The sequence below is a fragment of the Euprymna scolopes genome, chromosome 6 (assembly GCF_053919585.1).
Source record: "Euprymna scolopes isolate OS-2025 chromosome 6, ASM5391958v1, whole genome shotgun sequence".
Taxonomy (NCBI): domain Eukaryota; kingdom Metazoa; phylum Mollusca; class Cephalopoda; order Sepiida; family Sepiolidae; genus Euprymna; species Euprymna scolopes.
Genome location: NC_136487.1, coordinates 131,102,683 through 131,126,709, shown reverse-complemented (window position 1 = coordinate 131,126,709; position 24,027 = coordinate 131,102,683). Strand labels below are relative to the sequence as shown.

The window sequence follows — 24,027 nt, the reverse complement described above, 5'->3', positions numbered from 1 at the left end:
TTAAATAACTTACTGACTGGATGGTTTTCTAAAGAATGATAAAAAATATTTTTTTGTATAGTTTTAAAGTTAAAAACTTCAAAGACTATATATATATATATATATATATATTGAAAATTGAATTGAAAAAAATATATATTGTGATTAGAAATATATATTAGAAATATATATATGTCTTGTAATCTTGTATATATATATATATATATATATATGTATATGTGTGTGTGCGTGTGTGTCGTGTAATTAGCAAAAGTGATCTAATTGAAATGAACGACACAAAATTATCTGTGTTGTACATACATGTCCGAATCTAAAATTGAAAATGCACTTAGACTAAAGCTTATAGTCATATATATATATGTATATATATATATATACATATATATATATATATATATATATATATATATATATATATATATATATATATATATATATATATATAATGTAAACATTGCCGGAACGATTTTCTCTCTCATGTAATATATGTTCGTATGTGCGTGTATACACATTTATCTATTCGCGCATATATATATATATATATATATATATATATATATATATATATATATGCGTGTGTGTGTGTGTGTGTGTGTGTGTATATATATATTAGTTTGGGACGATTATTCGAGATCGCAATAAGGAATTGGAAAAATCGGAAGATTTGGGTTTAACAGTTCGGCATCGGAATCGGAAAAATTGATGCTTATTTTTCGATGCAAAAAACGATTCTTTTAATTGTCTTTTTTATTTCATTTTGTTTAAAGTAAAATCTTCCATTGCTGGAAGCAAGTATGAAATAATAAATCTTTATTGATTTTAAATTATCAGTAAAGTTAAAATCGATAGATCATCCTCTACAAGTGTATTTTGACGTTTAGGAAAATATCTGAATATTTAACACGTGTTTTTATGAAAATCGGGGGGAATAACAACTTTATAGTTAAAAAACGATTCTTTTAATTGCCTTTTTTGAATTTGATTTTGTTTAAAGGAAAATCTTCCATTGATGGCAATAATAATAAAGGAATACATACTTATTGATTTTAGACGCATAATGGAACTAAAATCTATGGATTAATCTCCACAAGGGTAGTTTATCGTTTAGGAAATATCGGTATATTTAACGCGTTCTTTTTACGAAAATCAATGAAATTAACAATCTCATAGTAAATAATTACAGATTCATGAAGAATCCAAAACGGAATCGGTAATCGTATCGGAATTGGAAAAAATATTGCAATCGTCCGATCACAAATATATATATATATATATATATATATATTTATTGTGGTAAACATCAAGTTAAAGACTATAATTATTACATATAGTTTTTTAATAAACAAGGTCTCCTCATCAGCAAATTTTAAAGGGTTTTTATTAAATCTAAAAGACACCATAAATAAACCTAGCATTAAAAACTTGATGTCTACCACAATAAAAACACGGTTTTCCGAAACGATCGTACAGATAATTAATTTTGCTGTTGTTCCTTCTTGTGAAAATGATTTTTAATTTGATTATAATTTGTTTGTTAAATTATAAATTATCAATCACATTACTTAATATATATATATATATATATATATATACATATGAAGGAACAAACCGTATTACGTGTTCATCAACGTTTCGTCTTTATTTCGAGACTTCCTCTGGATGAATGAGATTAAGTACAAAATATTTTAAAATGTTTCACGTGCACAGTGTGATTCAGTTTTATTTCAGAAAAACGGAAAAAGACGTTGAAAATTCAAAAAGGAGGGGGGTGGCGCTGTTAAAGAGAGGGAAAATTTAGTGACGTCATATAGTCGTTAATGTAATTTTAAAAATATGAACGCAGTTAATATTAATAAGCAAACTTTTCTTAAAAGAAAATTATTTAACAGTAGACACATGTTAAACTTCTCACACTATTCAAACACCCCCTGTAATAATTAACACATAATCTCAATCAATAAATTACATAAAAAACACTCATTTCATTTCTGTTACAAACTTATATTACAATTGGAACAGATATATCTTTTTTCCAATAAGAATATTAACTGCGTTCATATTTTTAAAATTACATTAACGACTATATGACGTCGCTAAAATTTCCCTCTCTTTAACAGAGCCAACCCTCCCCTCTCCTTTTTGAATTTCCAACGTCTTTTTCCGTTTTTCTGAAATAGAACTGCATCACATAGTGCACGTGAGACATTTTCAAATATTTTATACTGGTATTTTTTGTTTCTTAATCTCATTCATCCAGAGGAAGTCTCGGAATAAAGACGAAACGTTGATGAACACATAATACGGTTTGTTCCTTTGTATTTCTCTATTTTGTCGGAATAATATTTGCATTATTTTCATTATATATATATATATATATTCACCCATCTGATACTAGCCATGTTCAACTTTGCTTAACTTAGGTTATCTGATGGGAACCGATGTGTCAAGGTGAATCTGTCGTACACCCCTCAACACACACACACACACACACACACACACACACACACACACACACACATATATATATATATATATTAGCAGGGAAACTCTACGTTGCCCGGGATGATGATCCACGATTATTTCAAAGTCCCATACTTTTATTGTCCTCGAAATCTCCAGTTAACAAAAAAAAAAAACATTAAAAATTTCACGCGTGGGGCTTGAACCTACAGACGAGGGCATGCAAAAAAGGGCACAAAATAGGTATATTTTAAAGTTTTATAAAAATTCTGAGCAGGTAATGAAAAAAGGTTAAGAAATTTACGTGAACCTACAGAGCACATTACCAAAAAAAAAAGAAAAAAAAGAAAACGCTATCAACTTACACACGGTACAATTTTCACGGCCCGTTGTACTATAATTGTTGCTAAGTAATGACATGGAAAAATGGTTTACCGATGATAGATAAATAAAAATAACAGTTTCGATGATCGGTAATTATCGGTGGCATTCTAAGACAAAACTTTACTAAGATCACTCCCAGACTTATAAATTATATTTTTGTAAATTTGAAAGAAAATTTGTTCAGCCCTTTCGGAGTCTATAATGAACGAACTCACATATATATACATATATATATATATATATATATATATGTGTGTGTGTGTGTGTGTGTATATACATAAAGAAAGAAAAAAATAACAATAAGAAATCAGTTTATTTCAAATCTCGAAGTACCAAAATATTTATATACTAAAAAGGAACATCCTCTCTCTATATATAAAGGGCAAAATTTGTTTAAATGTATGCATGTATGTATGTATGTCTCGTAAAAGCTTTCAACAGAAGCGACAGATTTTCACGAGATCGGTATCATTTTGAAGCTCGCCCATTCGGACGACAAATATCGAAAAATTGCCTTATAACATCAATTCTTTCACCGGGCACTTTGGAGGGGTAGCAAAAAGTCGTTATTTCATAACAAATTAGTCATACACGCATGTGCAAAAACATTCTTTCTTGAATTTGTGTAAATATAAAACATATAACTACTTTCTACTCGCGCTGTCGTGGCCCAGTCGTCTAAGTGGCATCGTCGTTATTTTTAGATTGCACGTTCGATCTGAGATGTCGGATATATTTTTTCGATTTTTAAAGTTTTAATATTGGAGCATGGTTATGTATGACATTTTTTCGTTCTTCCCTCCCCAATCACCTTCGCTGTTTTTTTTTTTGCTTTTTGCTTTTTTAAAGAAGTTTTTTCATCGTTCGGTTTATCTTTTTTATCATCACTTTCGTTTTGTTTTTTGTTTTTTTGCTGTTTTCCATCCCAATCTACTGTTTTTTCCCCGATTTTTAAATTTTTATTTTGCTGTTTTCGTTGTTATGTCTTGTTCTTTTTATAATATTCCAAAAGTGTTATTAAGTTCGCTTATTCGTTATTTTCCATTTTGTTTTGATTTACCCCGACCACCTCCCACCCCCCGGGCAACGTCGCTAGTTTCAATTATAAAAGAAAGAATAGTATGATAATTTATAATAAAATCATGAATTTCATATTATCTAAAAAAAAGTTTTACTTTCTAATAATTATGAAACATGAAAAAAACGATTATTAATTGCTCCATTCAAAATGTTTCAAACCTTAAATATGATAAAGAAATGTTAATTTTCCATGTCCTAAACGGAAGTAGAAACCTTTGTATCTCACCTGTTTTTGCATAAAATAATACGGAGTTTACGTCATTTTAGTATATACTCACCATGTCTGTGCGCTTCACTTGTATCAATTGAACACCAGATTCAGATAAAATTTCTGTTTAACAGGCGATCAGATAATATCACAGATATTGCTGACGCTGGATTCTGAAACAGAATGAAAAAATGTGCTTTAAAATGTGCAATCTTCATTAATAAATCGTAAAAAAAAACATATTCAGTATATGCAGCTTCAATTGATGAGACAGAAGATCTGATCCACTTAAATTCTGAATATTTATATAATATATCTATGTTACTGTCTATCTCTCTGTCTATATCTAAACACACATATAGGTGTATATATATATATATATATATATATATACCTATATATATAAAATAAACTCATTTTTCCCTCTTATTTTTACCTTAATAGGATAATAAATCAAGACATTTCATGCAAATGTAATATGCACAGACTGCAGCACAATATCTGAGGTGTGTTATAGGCATATGTACTCTCCACTTCCTCGATAATCGTAGATTCCTATATTTTTTCTGCTGAGAGTACCCTGCCAAAATCGGTTAAAATTACTGGAAGTAGTAAAATCTTTTCTCTCTAATTAATCTCTCCTTCCCCACCCTCCGATTTACACCGTTGCGTGATCGTTCACAAGGGGCACTTACGAACGAACGACGGTTTCGATTTTCTGTACTTCGTAGTTGCTTAAAAAAACTGGAATGGAATTACACCGTGCCTTTCCATTCTACTCTTCCTATTGGGTGAAACGCACCACAGAATTAACCGGTGGTGAAATTCACACAAACATTAATTCTTATCCCACGATTACTTTCACGTTGCTTAATTACCATTTTTCGACAACATTGATACACTAAGAAAAACAGGATTCTTTCCATTTTTGAATGAAATAAATATATAATACATCATTTCCATTTTTATTTCGTTTTGTAGTTGCTTAAAAAACGGGAATGGAATCTTACTGTTCCTGTTCGTTCTATGCATTTTACTGGGTGAAACGCACCATGGACTTTACCGAAAGGAATTTTTATTCTTTTTCTTTTTCGCTTTTCGCTGAGTTTCTTTGTTTTTGTTTTTTCAACTACGTTCATCATTTGTCCCCTTATTTTTGCTTTTTGTTTTCCTATTTCTTTTTTAAAGAAGATTTACGTTTGTTCGGTGTTTTTTCCCCCCGATTTTTTAGGAAGTTTAACGTCGTTTTTTTTAAATATTGAAACAGGGTTATTACTTCGCTTAAACACCCGTCAAACGCCCACTAGTATATATATATATATATATATATATATATATATATATATATATATACACATATATATATATATATACATATATATATATATACATATTAATTTATTTTTATTTCGGACTATTATTCTCATCTTTATGAGTTGTTGTTTCTGATCTTTTATTGTTTTTTTGTTTTTTTATTCATAACGTTTCGGCCAATTATTCCTCTGGCCTTCGTCAGGTGGTAACCGCGACGGATAGGAACTTCGAATCTCCTAACTGCATTCTCAGCCATCACTGCCATCCATAGTTGTTGTCGTCTGGCCACATTTTGGCCAATTAACCTCTGGCACGCTTTGGGTGGGATTGAAACCGCTATCTTCAGACAATGCTCATCTGGAACTGTAGAGATTCAACGTCTCTATCCACAGCGCCACGGGCCCCGAAGGGCGATCAAAGTTGGATTCTTTTGATCTTATAAATCTACGTTTATTTATCTGGTCTTCCATAGTCGAGTCCGTACTGATTGGTATATATATATATATATATATATATATATATATATATATATATATATATATAAATATATATATATATATATATATATATTATTCCTTAATTGGAATTAATTTTTGAGATGAGCATTATCTATTAATTTATTTTTATTTCGGACTATTATTCTCATCTATTTTGAATTGTTGTTTTCGATCTTTTATTTATTTTTTGTTTTTTTTATTATTCACAAGGTTTCGGCCAACTATTCCTCTGGCCTGCGTCAGGTAATATATATATATATATATATATATATATATATATATATATATAGATATATTATAAAAATATAATGCTGTATCCTTGTCTGTTTATTCCTCTGTTTGTTTGTAATATACGTCCCATATGATGTTATATCAGTGGCGTCATATATGATAATGCTATTCTGATTTGCCCCTTTGATCAAACAACGTAATATATGACGTAATAGCAGTCCATAAATGACGTATAATCTAGCAACACGTCAACGCCGGGTAGATACCTAATATATATATATATATATATATATATATATATATATATATATATATATATGCATATATATATATATATTGAAGGGGTGTATGTAGTCAATCACAGTGTGCAAGATCGTTACGACAATCATCGAGTCAATAGTCGCTCGCTTTACACAACAGCCCAGGGGATCAATGTCGTCGAAAATTATATCGAACAACGCTCAATACAAATATGCATATATGTAAATATATATATATATATATATATATATATATATGTATGTATATATATATATATATATATATATATATATATATATATATATATATATGGGGGGTATGTGTGTGTGTTCGGCTTTGTGTGTGTGTATGCGTGTTTGTGTGTGCGTGGGTGTATTGAATTGGCTTAAGCATACATTTTCAATGTGACGTTTTACAAGGCTTTTATAACGGACAAAATAAGCTCTTCATAACTTATATTAGTCACCAATACATTAGTCCACAATACGATGTAGTTGATATTGCACTGTAGAAAATCCAGATTATGTTTCAATATATTGTCTGTAAATAATAACACCACTTTAAGTTTAAAATGAAAGTGTAGAATGTTATGATTGAATTGTGCTCTAAACAGAAACATTAACGTCGAACTATTCCCTATTTTATCTAAAAATCAAACCGCCTATTTTATGTATATATATATATATATATATATATATATATATATATATATATATATATATATATATATATATATATATTACATAATCTTTTTTAAAAAGGCTAACGTACAGATCATGTATCATGATTCACTTCTGGTCTTAAAATAAGCGTATATTTCGAACGAGCCTTCGGTTCATAAAAGTATATACAGCTGATTTTAAAGGCTGAGGCTTTCTGCTTTTCTATTCAAATGCACTTGTGGTGTTAAATTGTATAAATATCTTAACATTGATCATAATTGAACTGATTTTCTTTCTGATTATCGATTTTCGAAACTTATCAGACGATTTTCGATAGAAAACCCGCATAGGCACACTTCCAGTACCTTCCGTACCAATTATTTCCTTTTAATAGAGCATATCTATCTATCTATCTATCTATCTATATATATATATATATATATATCTGTCTCTCTGTGTCTCTCTGTGTCTCTCTCTTTCTCTTCTCTCTCTCTCTCTACATATATATATATATATATATATATATATATATATATATATATATATATACCATACTTTGGGGTAATTGGGCCAAATCAGGAGGTAATTGCACCAACTAAAAAAGTGCTCTTAATATGCGTGATTACGAAAAGAGCACTTTTAGATAGTTGGCGCAATATCCCTTGACTTAGCGCAGTTACCCCAAAGTACGGTATATATGTATGCTTATATATATATATATATATATATATATATATATTTATACACCCACATACGCATACAAACAAACATATTTATATATAAAATAAATACGTATTATATACCAAAAACAACGAATTATGACAAAATAAACAGACATTTATTTTGTTTGAAAATTATGTTGAAATTCATAAATATATTTCATCCTTTCTTTTTTTTTTTTTTTGGTATAGTGTTGTTGGGGTAGAGGATCAGAAAGTAAAAGTACGTTTGTTGTTTTTACGGTAGTTTTTTTTTTTAATTTTGGACCATAATAATGCGGTGTTTTTTGGTTTCAAACGTATATAACACGTATTTATTTTATTCAAACTCAACCAGCGCTTTGAATGAACATAAAAAAACTGTGTGTATATATATATATATATATATATATATATATATATATATATATATATATATATATATATATATATATATATATATATATATATATATATATATATATGCTGTATTTGTCAGTTTTAATGTGATGCGAACACACCAGACATCAGTTTAATATAAGCAAACGCATTCTTTTTATGCACCGGTCAAACTCAGTAAGGCCAAAATTCTGACATTGGACATAGTTGAGGTAATTATATTTTAGGACAAGGGAACCAGGCAGAGAAGAATAGAATCACTTTAGTGTCGTTATTGATGTGAATCTTCACGGTCCCCACGTAAGACTACATGCCGATACTTCATGTGATGAGCATGCAGTTTGCCCCCTAAATAATAAAAAAAATTGATAAGGATATTTCATTTACTACATAAAGACAGAAGAGCTGCTACAGTTATTTTCGAACCTGCAGGTAAGTTTTTTCGTTCAACTTTGTACAGAGTCAATGTTCGAAAATGTCAAATCCAGCTTCCCAAAAAGCGATACACTAGTACAGCTGTAAGGCTTTCATCGCTGAAGGCATTACAAGCGAAGAGAAAATTAAATCAACAAATTTTGAACAGAATAGATGTAAGGCTATCCGAATTGTTTCATTCAGAATATTTTATATATCGGATTTTATACAAGTAAAATATGTTCAAAATTTTGAGAGGGTTATATCATCATAATTTAGACTTAGAGATTCGGAAACACTTCAATTATATTCTCAGACGAATTTCTTTGAATTAACTGAAAAATGATGTAGATTCCTACACTTATTTCTTTTAAAACGAACAAACATACGCCCAAATATTTAGTTACGTATCAATTATATATATATATTAGTCATCGACATACAGTCCTGTTTCGTTGTACCACAACTCATCAGTGCGTCCAGACTAGCATCTCTCTTCCAAGCCAAGGATGCGCCTTTCTTTCTGTCCGTTTCACCTTTCCCATGATCTCATTCTTTATATATATATATATATATATATATATATATATATATATATATATATATATATATATATATATACACACACACACATATATATTCTATATTTTACACACACACACACACACACACACACACATATATATATATATATATATATATATATATATATATATATATATATATATATATATATATATATATAACCGTCGTGTTGACAGTCGGCAGTTCTCCCACTCAATCACAGAAGGGACGCCCGCGAATAACTCGCCGGAATGTCTATTTAAATAGACATAAAGAAAGTGAGAATGGGAATGGTCACACAGACAGAAAACATGACAGAAGTGTATTATATACTAAACATATACTAATATATATATACTAACCATGCAAAGGCTAGAAGTGATATCTGACGTTGCTCGGGAGTGAATAATGATGAACAAATGTGTCACACTCACACAATTTTCTTATCATCGAAATCTATTTTTCAATCAAATCGATTGATTGCCTTCTTTAACTGGGGACCCATCGGGTGCAACGGGGGAAACGTCACTTTCCTCCCCGCATTTACTTAGTCAACAGCACATTGTCGTCTACATTGCATTGTAGATATCCTATTGTTGATTTTATAAAATAATGTTATATATAATCGCTTGCATTAAAGTGTAACTTGCAGAAGTTTAATACCAAGATACAGTTCTGCTTCAACCATAAACAGTCATTTCGAACGAACCCACGTCATATCAAAGAACCCACTGTCGATGTTGTATGACTGGCCTTATTGCTTGTGTAGTGATAAAACTTTACATGTGCACCTGTTATGTAAGGCTACGTAAGGTGTAAACTTTGGTAAAAATTGTCTGTTTTATTTCATCGGATTATTGCTATCGATTATGCAAACATATTTTAACACATTGTGAGTCATTTTAAATATTTTCGATATTGAAATTTCATAAAATAGTCGCAGCCGTTTCGGAGTCCATGCGGAACGAACTCATACACACACACACTATTTTTTGAATATAATAGAGATTATATATGTGCGTGTGTGTATATATATACATATATATATATATATATATATATATATATATATATATATATATATATATATATATATATATAAAGAACGAGATCATGGGAAAGGTGAAACGGGCAGAAAGAAAGGCACATATGTACTAGACATTAAATATACCAAAATTCATAACTGAGATTTATCAGAAAATAAAAATAAAAATTATTTTATAAATTTTTATTTCAAAGTCCTGATCTGCAGGGGTAGACTCGAAAGTGTACGCGATATTTCTAGTCAAAGACTTTCCTAAACGGACAATCTTAAATATACATTCATAAACATTTCGGATACACCTATTTGATGTTTAATGGACTCAGAATGCTGATAGCCCACTTAGATATTCGACAGTTAGAGGGTCACAAAGATATTCGCAACCACTTGTATTTTCTTCTCCAGTGAATTTCATATACATGATATAAATTTTATCATAATAGGTTATATTTTAATTGTTAAAGAATCGTCAGCGTCCTTAGATTTTTACAATGAATGTAATATTTTGAGACCACTTTTGATGACTTATTCAGCAAATGTATACCTAGGATTGAAATGTTATAACTTAAGAAACATATACATTTTTAATAGTATTATAGACCTTTTACAATTGGGCTTAAAGATTTGGATAGATTATATTGTCTTCCCCCGTAAACTTTACACAAGAATACACGTTTAGATTATAAGTGGATCTTCTCTACTTTTTTTCTATGGGAAACATATAAACATCCACACAAACACAGGGAAGCTCAAAGAAGTACACTTAGTAGGACGGTCAGAATCTGTAAAAGGTATCTCGGTTGGAATACATAAGGAATCAGGTGAATATTCGGCATCCGGTAGGCTGTAGGTTAAATAAACTGATGAGAAATTAAAAAAAAAAAGACTTCGCTTTATATTTAGTTACATGTTGTCATAGTCTAAATCCGTTTTTATTGTCTGACTTAATTTTCTGAGTGTTTTGGAAACTTACTAATCGAATCAACCTAAAAAAAAACTCCATGTATTTACCCGGTACATCTTCTATTTCGCAACTGTGTTTACTGGCAGCTTAAACCAAAAGTCTCGGGATAGGCAGATGCTTCAAATGATAGAGATCGCCAATGATTATTACGGCCGTTTTCCTCTTTCGGTAAAAGTCCATATCAGATGCAGGAAACTATTATTTTACATATAGTGACCTCTAGACAGGCGTCGATTAAAGAAACCTTCGAAGACATGAACAAATCAAATAGAGGAGAAAAGTTCAAGTGACGCCAAAGGCCGCATGTAAGAATGATAAAATAAAATCGAAAAACAATTAGGATCACTCTTTTTCTTCTCTAAGAGCAGACAGAACTGATTTCTTTTCTCTCCTTGTTGCATCAAATACCAATAAAGACGTTCCCTTAGGTGGAAGGATATGTTTTTCTTTTCTGTTGTCAAAGGATGATCTGCCCAGACATTTCCTCCGCGTTTTGATATCAGCTATATAGTATACTAGTCTGGGTGAACGGCGTTGCCCGGGAGTTTGGAGGTGTGTGTTGAGCGAAAGAAAATAGTGGTATTACGCAGGCAGGCTCGAACTCATATCGCGAAGGAGAAAAAGAACGTGAAAAAATGGCGTTTTTGCTGTTGCGCATATCGCCAAACTGCAAATGACGAACGTTTTAATTAAGACTAATACATCGAAAAGAAGGGATGGCTTTCGAAAATATCGGCGAACAAAAGCGACGCCTCTCTGTAGAAAGGTGCCCAGTTGAGGGTGAACGAATTAATGTTTTAGCCATTTTTTTCTATATTTATCGTCCAAATGATCGAGCTTCAAAACGATACCAATCTCGTGAAAATCCGTCGCCTCAGTCGAAAATATTAGGCAGACATACATGCATACATATAAACAGAGGTGCAAGATTTATATTATAGATGTTCGTTCGTCATGATACCTTCTTTCTATATTTTTCCAGCTTTTTGAGAATCAGGTAAATGTAGTTTTTTTTTTTTCATTTTAGAGGGATGTGGGCGAGAGTCCAGGTAGTATACCTTTTTTTTCTGATAGTGCAATCATGGCATAGTTTACTTTTTAATTAATTGATGATGTAAGTATAGCATTGGTTATCTAACAGTGGCATGTTCACACACGTTAATTGTTCTTTAAGGGCTTGGACACTAGTGTAGTAACTGTGTTGTTCTCACTGGACCACTCGGTTACGCATTCTCTCTATTAGAGGCAGTTATTTTTACTCACGTTCACCAATAACAATACATATCGCAACTTGGACGTAAGTGGCTTCTATTTGGGACCATGCCAAGGAAGGATTAGCAAGATGTTGGTTTACGTAATATTTAAACTTCTGCATATCAGAACGGTCAACAAAGCAGGTAGCAATATGGTAATTCCAAAGTATAGCTATTCGAGGCAAGAAACTGTTAGAGCAGAAAGCTTTTTAGCATTTAGGGACCTTAACAGTGAGTGAAGGAGTGAGATTTTGTTGCTAAGCAGGTTGCCGGGGATATGTATATCGAGGGGGTACAAGTTCAACGAGTAGTCCAGGTCACTTTCCATTAAAATATTTATAAAAGAGACACAGAGATAGGACAAGGGTTTGAACTTAGTTGAGAAAGTGGGACCTATTCGATTAAAAACTTTTTTGAACCCTATTCAAGAGGGAGAGGCTAGTGGTAGATGCACTAGCCTAGATGTGAATACAATAAACCATGCATGGGCGAATGGTTGCCTTGTAGAGGCACACGGTACTCTTAGGTGTGAGTAGTCTTATAGCTCGATAGAAGGAACCCATCGTCACTTTGGCAGCTTTCTCGGTGCCCTCAATATGTCTGTTCTAGTTCAAATGTGAGGCCGAGGAGTTTGAAGTTTAGTATATAGTTTGGTGATATATAGCAGCAATAATAATAATAAGAAGAAGAAGGAGAAGAATGAGACGAAGGAGAAGGAGAAGAATGAGAAGAAGAAGAAGAAGAAGAACTAGCAGGACTGGTGGAAATTCCTAGAAATAAGAAATATGTCTTTATAAAGCTGATATTCTTCTGGATATTGCAGAAATTTATGTTTTGGGACAGAAAAAATAACAGTAACACACAACAAACATTAGTTTTTAACATTTCTATAGAATCAAAACTCATTATAATTTAAATATGGAACTGAGCCAAAATGAGATCAGTTTAAAATTACTAATAAATCCTCAAAAAAATGATATGCTGCCACATGGTTCAATTCAAATAATAAATCACATTGTAAGGCACAAATTTTAATCTAATCCGATTCCAGCTAGTATTGACAGATAACCTCTTCCTTAGGTACGCTTACAAGTCAAACTTTTTACGTGTTCCTTTCTCACACGATTAAAACAATGAATATATGTAAGGAATATAATGATATACGAAAACAAAGCTACATCAAAGAGAGGTCACACTTTTATTTGTGTCCAGGTTTTAAAATTGTTTCTTTAAGCTAAATGTCACAAATCTGTTTTTTTTTTAATGCACTTTCGCTTTCAAAAGTTGTATTTGACATTTTTCAAAGCGTAACATATGAATTAACTGCAGAGGAAGCACATAGAATATTTTTTAAGTGGATAGATTATTACACTGTGGCTCTTTTTTCAATCATTTTTTTTTGTTTTACTTTTAAATATGATAATATTTGTGAAGTAATTAAACGACACGGACAGAAAACCTGGTTGTGTCAAGTTTGAATCCCGTTTGTTCAGCAGAAACACTTTCATCAAACCAACATTTGAGCTTGTGCCAGACATCTTTAAGAAGAAGTAAATAAAATAACATTCAAGGAGCGAAATGAAAGCTCCATCCTTACAGCATGTTTGGTTCCGCTGGATTTATAGACACTCTCCATATTAATTGCAAATGATAAATCAACAATATTTATTTAGATATCGTATTATATTATTACCATGCATATGGCTGGTCATAAAGAGGGAGAGAGAGGGGCAGAGGGCGAGCGAGGAAAAGAGGTTTGAATAGAATTTAATATATTTGCGCGATTCAGGTCTTTCTGGTGCCGTTTAGAAAACGATACCATGTTCGTTAATTACGTAATATGGTTCAAGTTTCTTCTACTGACCCATCTCTAATTTAAGAAAGGTGCCTTATGTAAGTTTTTTGACAGCTTCATCGCTGTGGATGTGTTCATTAAAGGGACCTATATCATCTAATATATCTAATATATTATACGAGCAAGTGATACTTTTAAATGCTGATTTTTTGTTAATAAGAGGTGATTTACAAAAATAAAAATGCTGACGAATTATAAACTGATAGAAAAACGGATGCACCCCCTGACGGTGAAATATAGAATGAAAAACGAGCGCTTCTACACTGTTGGGACGCGATTCTATAGTCGATAAATGGAGTTTTTGTTGGAGACGCCCCTCCATGGGATTAATGGACTATCTCATCACTTTCACTGGCTACAACACTTCCAGCATAGCGTACCGGTGCCGGCAGTCGTTGAGGAATGGTATTTCTCAACTCGCTTTGCCTGTAATATATATGAATGCATGTTCGTTTCCAAAAAATCATGTGTTCCTTTCGTTTATTACCATTTAATCCCATCACAGTGTTTTAATAAAAACAACTGTCTCAACTTATATGTTTTTGTCAATTATAATAAGTTACAATAGTAGCTAACAAAATATGCAGTCGGAATTACCTGAATATTACTTAATTATTAAAAAAACAACAACATAATCGTGATAGTGAGTGAAAAATTGCCGCCAACCTGAAAGTCGAAACGGAAAATTGCAACCTTTTTGAACACTCCTGAGTCTTACGATCACTTTTATCAAATTCTATTTTTTAATTTTCTTTAATAAATAATTTTCTACCTCATCGGTTTTTGGATATAACTATCTTAAAAATACCAGGAATACGTAGATACAATTTTTTTCATGTTAAATTCAGTATATTGTTTATACATTCATGCGTAATATAAAGTGCAAAGGTGCGATATATTTTATAGATACGAATATTCAAACATATAAAAGCCGCCATGACAGTGCGTACGCATAGTTTAACAGACGCCTTTCATACGTGTTATAGTCCTAAGCTGGACATGCCTTTCAGGAACGCCTAGGGTAGAGTGTCTCGGGAAATAACAAAGTCAAACGTCAATTAAGTCCTAGTGTTCATGTCGATTGGTTATACGGGACTCACTGAGCTAAAATGATATTCACAAAGCACTATACAAAAGGATATATACATTTACGTTTCTCTTCTTAATATGCATAGAAGTACTTGTAAAGCGAAATGGGATTTCTCGATATTTACACCGGAAGCAGTTCCAAAGAATGTCGAACATTAAGGCCAATGGCATACATGTGATAATCGCCGCATTAAGAAGAGTTTCAATGCAGTATCAACAAAGATATAGAACGCATACTTAATACATCACTAAAAAATAACCATTATCTCTGGCGTCAAAGACATTCTACAAGAATACTTGCAAAATGAAATCGTGCTCCAATTCGAAACGCTGAGAAAGCATTATGTTTCTTGTCTGTCTGGTTACTACATTTTGGCTATTACAAATATGAACTTGAAAATACTAAATAAATTATGCTCTAACTCTATAGTTTGTATCAATATAGTCATATACTCTTGGGATTCTATCCCGAAAAAGAAGTGAGCCAAAAAAAAATGTTATGTGAAAAAGTATATTGTTAGCATTAACTAATACTTCACTTGTAGCAGAAATGGTTTTATGCAGATTGTCTTTTGGTGCTTGTGTCTCAATGCGGGCAATCGTTAACTGACATTTTAAGTAATATTAAAAATGGAAAAATGTGTATTTACATCGCTTCTAGTGCGAAATGTGATACAAGATTGAGAAGTAGGGATGCTAAGCCAATTGCACAAAAGATAACCTACTATTTCCCCGTTATTATATGCCTGAGCAGCACCGTCGGCATTCCGCAGTAGAGGCACACGAGGCGAGTTATTCATAAACAAACTACTACATAAATAGATAAAGTAAAACCTAGGAAAGTGTACTCCACACTAGGAACAACAATACCTCGGATTGACAAAGCAGGTCAATATCAAACTACAATGGTCTATTTTCTGTCCGCCTGATTGGCGATGACGTGTCCTTCATTGGTATTACTGCATTTGACTCGTAATATCATGATTTAAGTACAATACAATTTGGGATTATGTACCTTAAGTGGTTGCTTTTCCATAGCTTGGCTTAAGGGAGGGGTGGTTAGTTAGTTGTTGTTTTCATTTGACACTCGGAAACCCATAAGTAAGTATACGAAAAACTGTTACACAATCAATTTATGAATATATTATGAGATTATATATAACACTTATTGCATGTATGTCGCGATTAAAAAAAAAAAAACAAAAAAAAAACCCGTCCTCCAAGGTTGGGTCGTTAACTTTGATATCGTTAAAAAAATCAACAAAAAAATCTACGTAAATATATAAACGATAAAAACTAAACAATAAAGTGTCTATGACATCATAGCGTAGTCCGCGGTCCGATTGCTAATAAAAGTCAAGCTACACTGAAGAGGAGTAGGGCCCTGAAACATGCATATACGTAGATTACTGTTAAAAATAAATAAATAAATAAAATAAAATATTATTTGTTTAGGTCCAAATAAAAAATGGGCGATTAAAAAAAAAACAAAAAAAAACAGCCAATCTCCGAGGTGGAGACGCTGACCTTATTATCGTTTAACAAATCAACAACAAAATCTACACTTATTTACTGATATTTTAACCACAAGAAACCAACACATATCAGATTTACTTGTATATCTATCAATATCTTTATCTGTACTATTATATCAAAAGAACTGTATCTGAGTGCGTGGGTCTCAGTTCGTTCCTCATTGACTCGAAAAGAACTGGGCAGATTCTTTATAGAATTTCAAACAAAGATACATTATGTGCTGGGAACGTAATTAGACAGGCTTTGCATCGGGATGTATTCAATAAGTATCGTTAATCTGTAATCGAAAAAAAATCTAATGAATGAAGGACCAGGTGATTTGGATCAAAGTAAACACCTTGCACATCCTAGCCTTACAAATACATTGGAGCAGTTTAATTATTACACAAAGCGACAGACCCGGCATGTAAAATCAACAGTAGGTTCTTTGATATAAAAAGAGCGAGGTAGAAATGAATGGTTCTGTTTAAAGCACAATTACTCCATGTACTTGACTTTTCCATTTGAAACTTTAATTCAAACATTAAATATAAGATGATATAAAATAGACAGTGAGTTCTCTGAAGTGCAATGTAGAAGACAATTTATTATAGACTCAGTCACAACGGAGAGACGTGTGAAGCTTCCTTTTAATGCAGCGTCCTGCATCGCAAATTAGAGCAGTCAATCAAGGACTCTACTGACAAAAGAAACCCGGACAACGTCAGATCCTCTGCTAGTCTTTGGGCCAGGATCAAAATGTAGTATATTTTCTGATGCTGCACTGCACTCTTTTTACTTCACTATTTTGATCTCGGTTAATGGAGGAAAAATCCGTCATGACTGAACATTTTTTTTATTTTTGTTACTAAAAAGAGTTCCCCTTTTGGGGGAGCTGGTCCCCCTCCCCAAACACACATTAAAAACTGGCTTTGTGCATAACTCTGTCCTCGTGGGGAGGCAAGTAATATATATATATATATATATATAGAGAGAGAGAGAGAGAGTTAGGATATATTTTCTTAACACTAAATGTAATGTTATATATTTCTATTTTCAACTATTTCTATTTAAATTCAATAGTTTGTCATTCAAAAAAAACACACGAAAAACACAGGCAGTAAAGCACAAAGTAATATACCTTTCATCCAATTGACTAAATGGCTTAATAAACGTAAGCGATCATGTCATAAGAGTGTAAATCCACACCAGTATCTAATGTAACACAATTATGAACATTGCAAATTGACATAAATGAAATATACTTTTCTTGTTATTTAATTGCATGTAGGTCATATATGTGTTCACAAACCGTATTGTAAAACGTGTTATTCATGAATGATGAAGCGTTCCGTATTACCAAATGTCAGTTGCCATATCTAACAGATAATCAGATTTTATTGCCTAATATATGTCTCTGGCTTGACTTGAACATGTCAAATTAAAATCAAACTTCTTAAACCGTTCCTAAATACTTGGCGTTAACCTGAAAGACCAAGAATTTTACGGTCTATGATGATATTTTATGCTCTGAAACGATATCTGAGTAAATATGAATACTAGAAAATAATTTATATGCATATATATATATATATATATATATATATATATATATATATATATATATATATATATACTAGAAGAAGTTAAAAACAACCTACAGAAAATGGACTGTGATTGATGAAAGTATGATAGGGTATGAAAAGGAGGGGTGTAAAGAAATAGGTTTTGATAGTCAAAAATTTTACCTTGAGCAAAATATGATGGAAGTAAAGATAATTTAAAATACATATTTTATATGAATTTTATTTCCATTCGTAGCCAAGAGTGACCAAGAAAATGATGTTTCCTTACAAAGAGAAAATGTTATATATATAATAATATTAATATACAAGAAATAAATGTTACCATAGTCAATAAAAGTTACTTTTATGGTAGAAAAGTTCATTAGATTGTATTTTAAGTAGTTTATAACTTTTTTTTGTTAATTCACGAACCCGTTTAAAAAAACATCAAAATGGCAACGACTTTGAAATGGAGAGCCCCGAAATTTGAAGGAGGCGCACCTGAGCATTCTGTGTGTTTACAATGTAAGAGAGTTCCGTCAACGTAAGGAATATTTATAAACATAGTTTAATGTTTTCCGTTATTTTGTGCTTGAGGAATATTCGATATTGGCATGTGTAGTTTATATAAAAAAATCATTTAAGTAGTTTTCACCTCCAATTTCGTTTTAATTTCGGTTCGCTGAAATTATTTCAAGTAAAGAGCATAAACACTATTTCAAAACAAAATAACATGAGCTGAACTTTTATTGACTATGGTAACATTTATTTCTTGTATATTTATATTTCGGGTAGTCGTTTGTTGGCTTTTCTGCTAAAACCTCTTACCAAATAATATCGACGAAATATTGAAAAACAAAGAAACAAAAACAGTTTCGAAAAAATCATGAAGCTTTACTTATTTAGTCAAATACTCCGAAACAGCAAAATGGGATATTAAAACAATAAACACATAATTACTTTAGCTTTTTAAAGCAAAGAATCGATATAAATATGAATAAGAAGAATATTGCGCCATTTTCAAGGAGAACAGCTTCGTTTTAGTTTTATAGTATTGAACGGTGTAGTATTGCGCCGTCGGATTCAGGGTTATACTATTGTAATGTAAAGAATACGCAGAAAGGGTCGTAATGCACTGAATTCCTTCTAGTACACTGATAAAAAACTGATATATAAATAAAAATAAGTGATTGTAATAAAATGACAGAAAGCGTTGTAATAAACTGAATTAATTCTAGTACACTGACAAAAAAGATATATAAATAAAAAAATGGTTAGGTAATGTTTTAAAAAAGACATGTAATCAGGTGAACAGGATTTTTTCCTTCTTTTGGCACGATAACAATTAATGTGCAAGTGGAGAAGGAAATAAAACAGAGTTATGCAAATGTGTGTCGAGAATTGTCTAAAGTTCCGACTTTTTTTTGCTTTCACTTTAATAAGAACGTGAATTTATGAGGTGAATGTATTGGACACAATATGATAAAACTCCAAAAAATAAATAAAAAGTAAACTGTTATTGTGGACCCTCACCCCTTTAAAAAAAACTTGTTGAACTTTGTGACATATTTACATTCTATGGAGGTCATGCGTGAACGAACACTCAATAATATTATAATAGCATATTTCTTCAAACTGAAACATAATTATCAAAGTATAATTACGCAAATAGATATCAAAAGTCTTTGTTAAAGTTTGTGCAATATTTTCATGGAGTACATGCCCGAACGCAGACCAAAAATTTAAGTTGACACATACTTATCAAAGTATTAGTATATATATCTATATCAAAACCCCTTGTAAACGTTTTTTTTTTTAATTTTTTATTTCATACTTAGGGGGCCATGCGCGAACGCAGACCCCACAATTTTTATGAACCACCGTTCTGCCAGATCAAACATACCCATTCCTGATCCTCGATCATCTTCTATCATTATATGTAATCAGTTTTTAAAAATAGTCAACTATATAGGAGCCTATTCGTGACAAGACACACACACACAGACGTTCAGCTTCATATATATATATATATATATATATATATATATATATATATATATATATATATACATATACATATATATATATATCTAGGAACACACAGATGTATATAGATAGAGATTTGTATTACTAAAATATTTTACGCAAATATTATGCAACTATAAATAATGTAAAATATCTGCATGAATATAATTACATGTAATACTTTACTATAGATCATCATCCCATGAGGAACCCGATAAAACTAAAAGGAAATTAATTAAAATGAATGTTGAAAAGAATATGCAAATTAGCTAGAACTTTTGCAGATAAATGCAGTTCGACGATCCAAAAATAAACAAGTTATAAAAATAACGAAATTTTAAATAAAGATAATTTTTTTTTAATTAGAGTATCAATACACAAATAAATAATATATATATATGACTTTTTGTATATATATATATATAAATAGATATATATATATATATATATATATATAAAGAGACAGGCAGACAGACAAAGAAAGAGCGAGAGAGATTATAAACATTTCTTTGTGCTAGAACGTTTTCATACTAAATTTTACGCAGATATGAACATTGAATAAACTCTGCTTAAAAAGAATTAAGCCTAATAGATAATAGATAAATGTCTAAGAAAATTCCTTAAAAAGTTAATAAGGAATGCTATGTTTCAAAGGAATATGAAAATTATTTTGTATGTGCATATTAAAAAGTTTGTTTTAATAATTTTTCAACAAAGAAAATAGGCTTTTAATATAAATTTTATAGCGAGAAAATACTCAATTCTATAGATGTGCATATATATGTAAATATATTAATATATATAATATATATATAAATATATTAATATATATATATATATATATATATATATATATATATATATACTAGCAAACGTACCCGTCGTTGACTGGGTTCAAAAACAGCCTACAGAAAATGGACTCTGATTTATGAAAGTATGATAGGTTATGAAAAGGAAGGGTTGTAAAGAGATAGATCCGAATTTGGGGGTATCAAAATGAAAGCAAAATATGATGAAAGTAAAAATAAAACAGATAAACCTCATAATTTATTATACCATACTTGTTCACACTGAAACACTTATCACACTATTCTGTGGATTTATATAAAAAAAAACTGTTAAACTTTGTGACATATTTCCATTCTATGCAGGCCAGGCGCGAACGAACACCCTATAATTTTATTATACCATATTTCTTCAAACTGAAACATAATTACCAAAGTATACTTACGCAGATAGATATGAAAAGTCTTTATTAAAGTTTGTGCCTATTTCCATTCTATGGAGGCCAGGCGCGAACGCAGACCCCACAATTTATACCATCCCAATTTAAGTTAAAACATACTTATCAAAGTATTATGTACATCTATATCAAAAACACTTGTAAACGTTTTGTTTAATTTTTAAATTTTTTTTTTCCATAACAGACCCCAAAATTTTAATGAATCATCATTATGCCAGATCAAACACACCCATTCCTGTGTCTCGATACATCTTCTATCATTATATGTAATCAGTTTCTTAAAATGAATCTCTTAACTTCACTCACTGCAATTAATGCCTTCCGTAGTTGTTGTCCTCTCGCCACGTTTTGGCCAAGTAAGCCTCTGGCCGACTTTTGCTAGGATTGAAATCGCTATCTTCAGACAATTCTCACCAGTCTCAATATTTAAAAAAAAAATATTTTTGTTTAAGTAAAAAAGTTTTTTGTTTTTTTTTAATCGGGGAAGTTAAATTTTACTGACCTTGCGTGTAACTATACATTCGTTGAGAAGGAAATAATTAAGAACATTTTTAACAGCTAAAACTAAGTATAATACTTGTTCTGCTTTCAGTCGAAGAGAAAGAGGAGTTTACAGACTGAGATAACATGTTGTTATTCATCCAGACCATATACGACATAATCACGTTGACATACGGGTTGTCTTCAGATCACTGGAGTTAAATAATCCTGAGTCTGGTCAGTGCAAAAAGACGTGGAAATTTGGTAATTCCATGACCTGCATGTTCTATCCGCTTATTCCGGCATTGTTTCCACTCTACTTGGGGCTCCCTTTTCTATTGGACTCAAGAGGTGCTGTTTCAGGAAGGATATGATTCAGCATTGTACACCCCTTTCCTCGCAGTTAAACGCGTACAATGGTGCCCGTTGTCTCTCGAAACTGAATGGAGGCATCGATCGAAAGATTCATCCAAAAGGCCTCTTTTCAAATTAGCTAGAATTATCTACATAAAAAAGTGACCTTGTGTCTCACTTTTCTACGTAAAGAAGTAAATAGAAACTTTAATTCTAGCAAGCAAATCAATACGTATGTGTAAACGCACAAACAACACCGTCTTAGTCTACATACGGTAGCAATTTCCTTATGCGTCTCCGCGCGTCTATCTTGAACAGATTCTCTTTGTCCGATTCTATCTCTCCCTTTCTCCCTTCCTCCGTGCCCCTTCTGTTTTTATTTTCTTTCTATCTTTCTCCCACTAGTTATTTTGTTTCTCAGCTTGTCAATGTGGCATACTTTTAGGCTCGGTTTGTCCAACTGAGCAACTACGTGAAAGAAAATACTTATCCTTATCGTAACTCTCTGTCCATTGTGTTCGGACGACCTTAAAACCTACAAGTCATTTTATTAAGCATATTTTACAAACATCAACCCACAATTTTTTGCTCGAATTTCAACATAGGAACTAGTTGCAATACAGTTTCACAACTGGGTTCATAATATGCACTCTTAAACTGTTTAATATGAAGTAGAAAGCAAGTGTTTTATATTGTAATAAATTCAAAACGGTGACGATTGTCTGTCATATTTCGAGAGATAAAGAGGGGCAGATAGATTAAAAGTAATAAAGATAATTAGGAACATAGTACAATGTAACCCGGATATAAGAGAGCTGAATATAAGCAAACGTATATAAAAGAGATTTTTCATTGTCCCAAATTAGTGCATGGGTTAATGTACCGTATAACCCGGATATAAGAGAATTGTAGAGACCGAGGAGGAAGTATCTTATATCAGGGTTACACTGTATAATATGGGTAACATGCCGATGTAATATGACAATTTACTGTTGAGAAGTTATAAATTTTATCAAGCTAATTTTATACCAGTGTTCTTCTAGAAGTACGGTTTAAAATTACTATTGTGTTCAAGCAACTATCAAAGCGAAGAGATCACGTTTCAATGTTTATAAAACTGACGCCATTTTACAAACCGTGCTGAAATAATAAAGTTATTATTTTAAAGAACAATCCTTAACATTGAAGTGTAAGGTTTTAACTATCGTGTGCTTTCACTTGACAATTTAATAAAGAAAATATATTGTAAAACAATTAATAAATAAAAGATACGGTTTTATTGATTCGGTTTCAAAAGATACAGTTTTACTGATACGATTTCATTGATACGGTTTCAATGAATAAATAAAATACACGGTTTCATTGGTACGGTTTCAAAAGATACGGTTTCAATGATACGGTTTCAAAAGATACGGTTTCAAAAGATAGTTTCAAAAGATACGGTTTCAATGAATAAATAAAAGATACGGT

The 24,027-nt window shown here is 31.4% G+C and overlaps 1 protein-coding gene across 2 annotated transcripts in view; it reads right to left on the bottom strand.

Moving 5' to 3' along the window:
* The window catches only part of LOC145277959 (guanylate cyclase soluble subunit beta-1-like), a 241,814-nt gene that overhangs the window by 128,391 nt on the left and 89,396 nt on the right, over positions 1–24,027 (bottom strand). For both annotated transcript variants that reach the window (XM_080130083.1, XM_080130084.1), the window contains one exon: positions 4,203–4,305. In XM_080130083.1, the coding sequence (XP_079986209.1) occupies positions 4,203–4,205 (3 nt within the window). In that variant the 5' untranslated portion in view covers positions 4,206–4,305. The remainder of the gene's footprint in view (positions 1–4,202; positions 4,306–24,027) is intronic.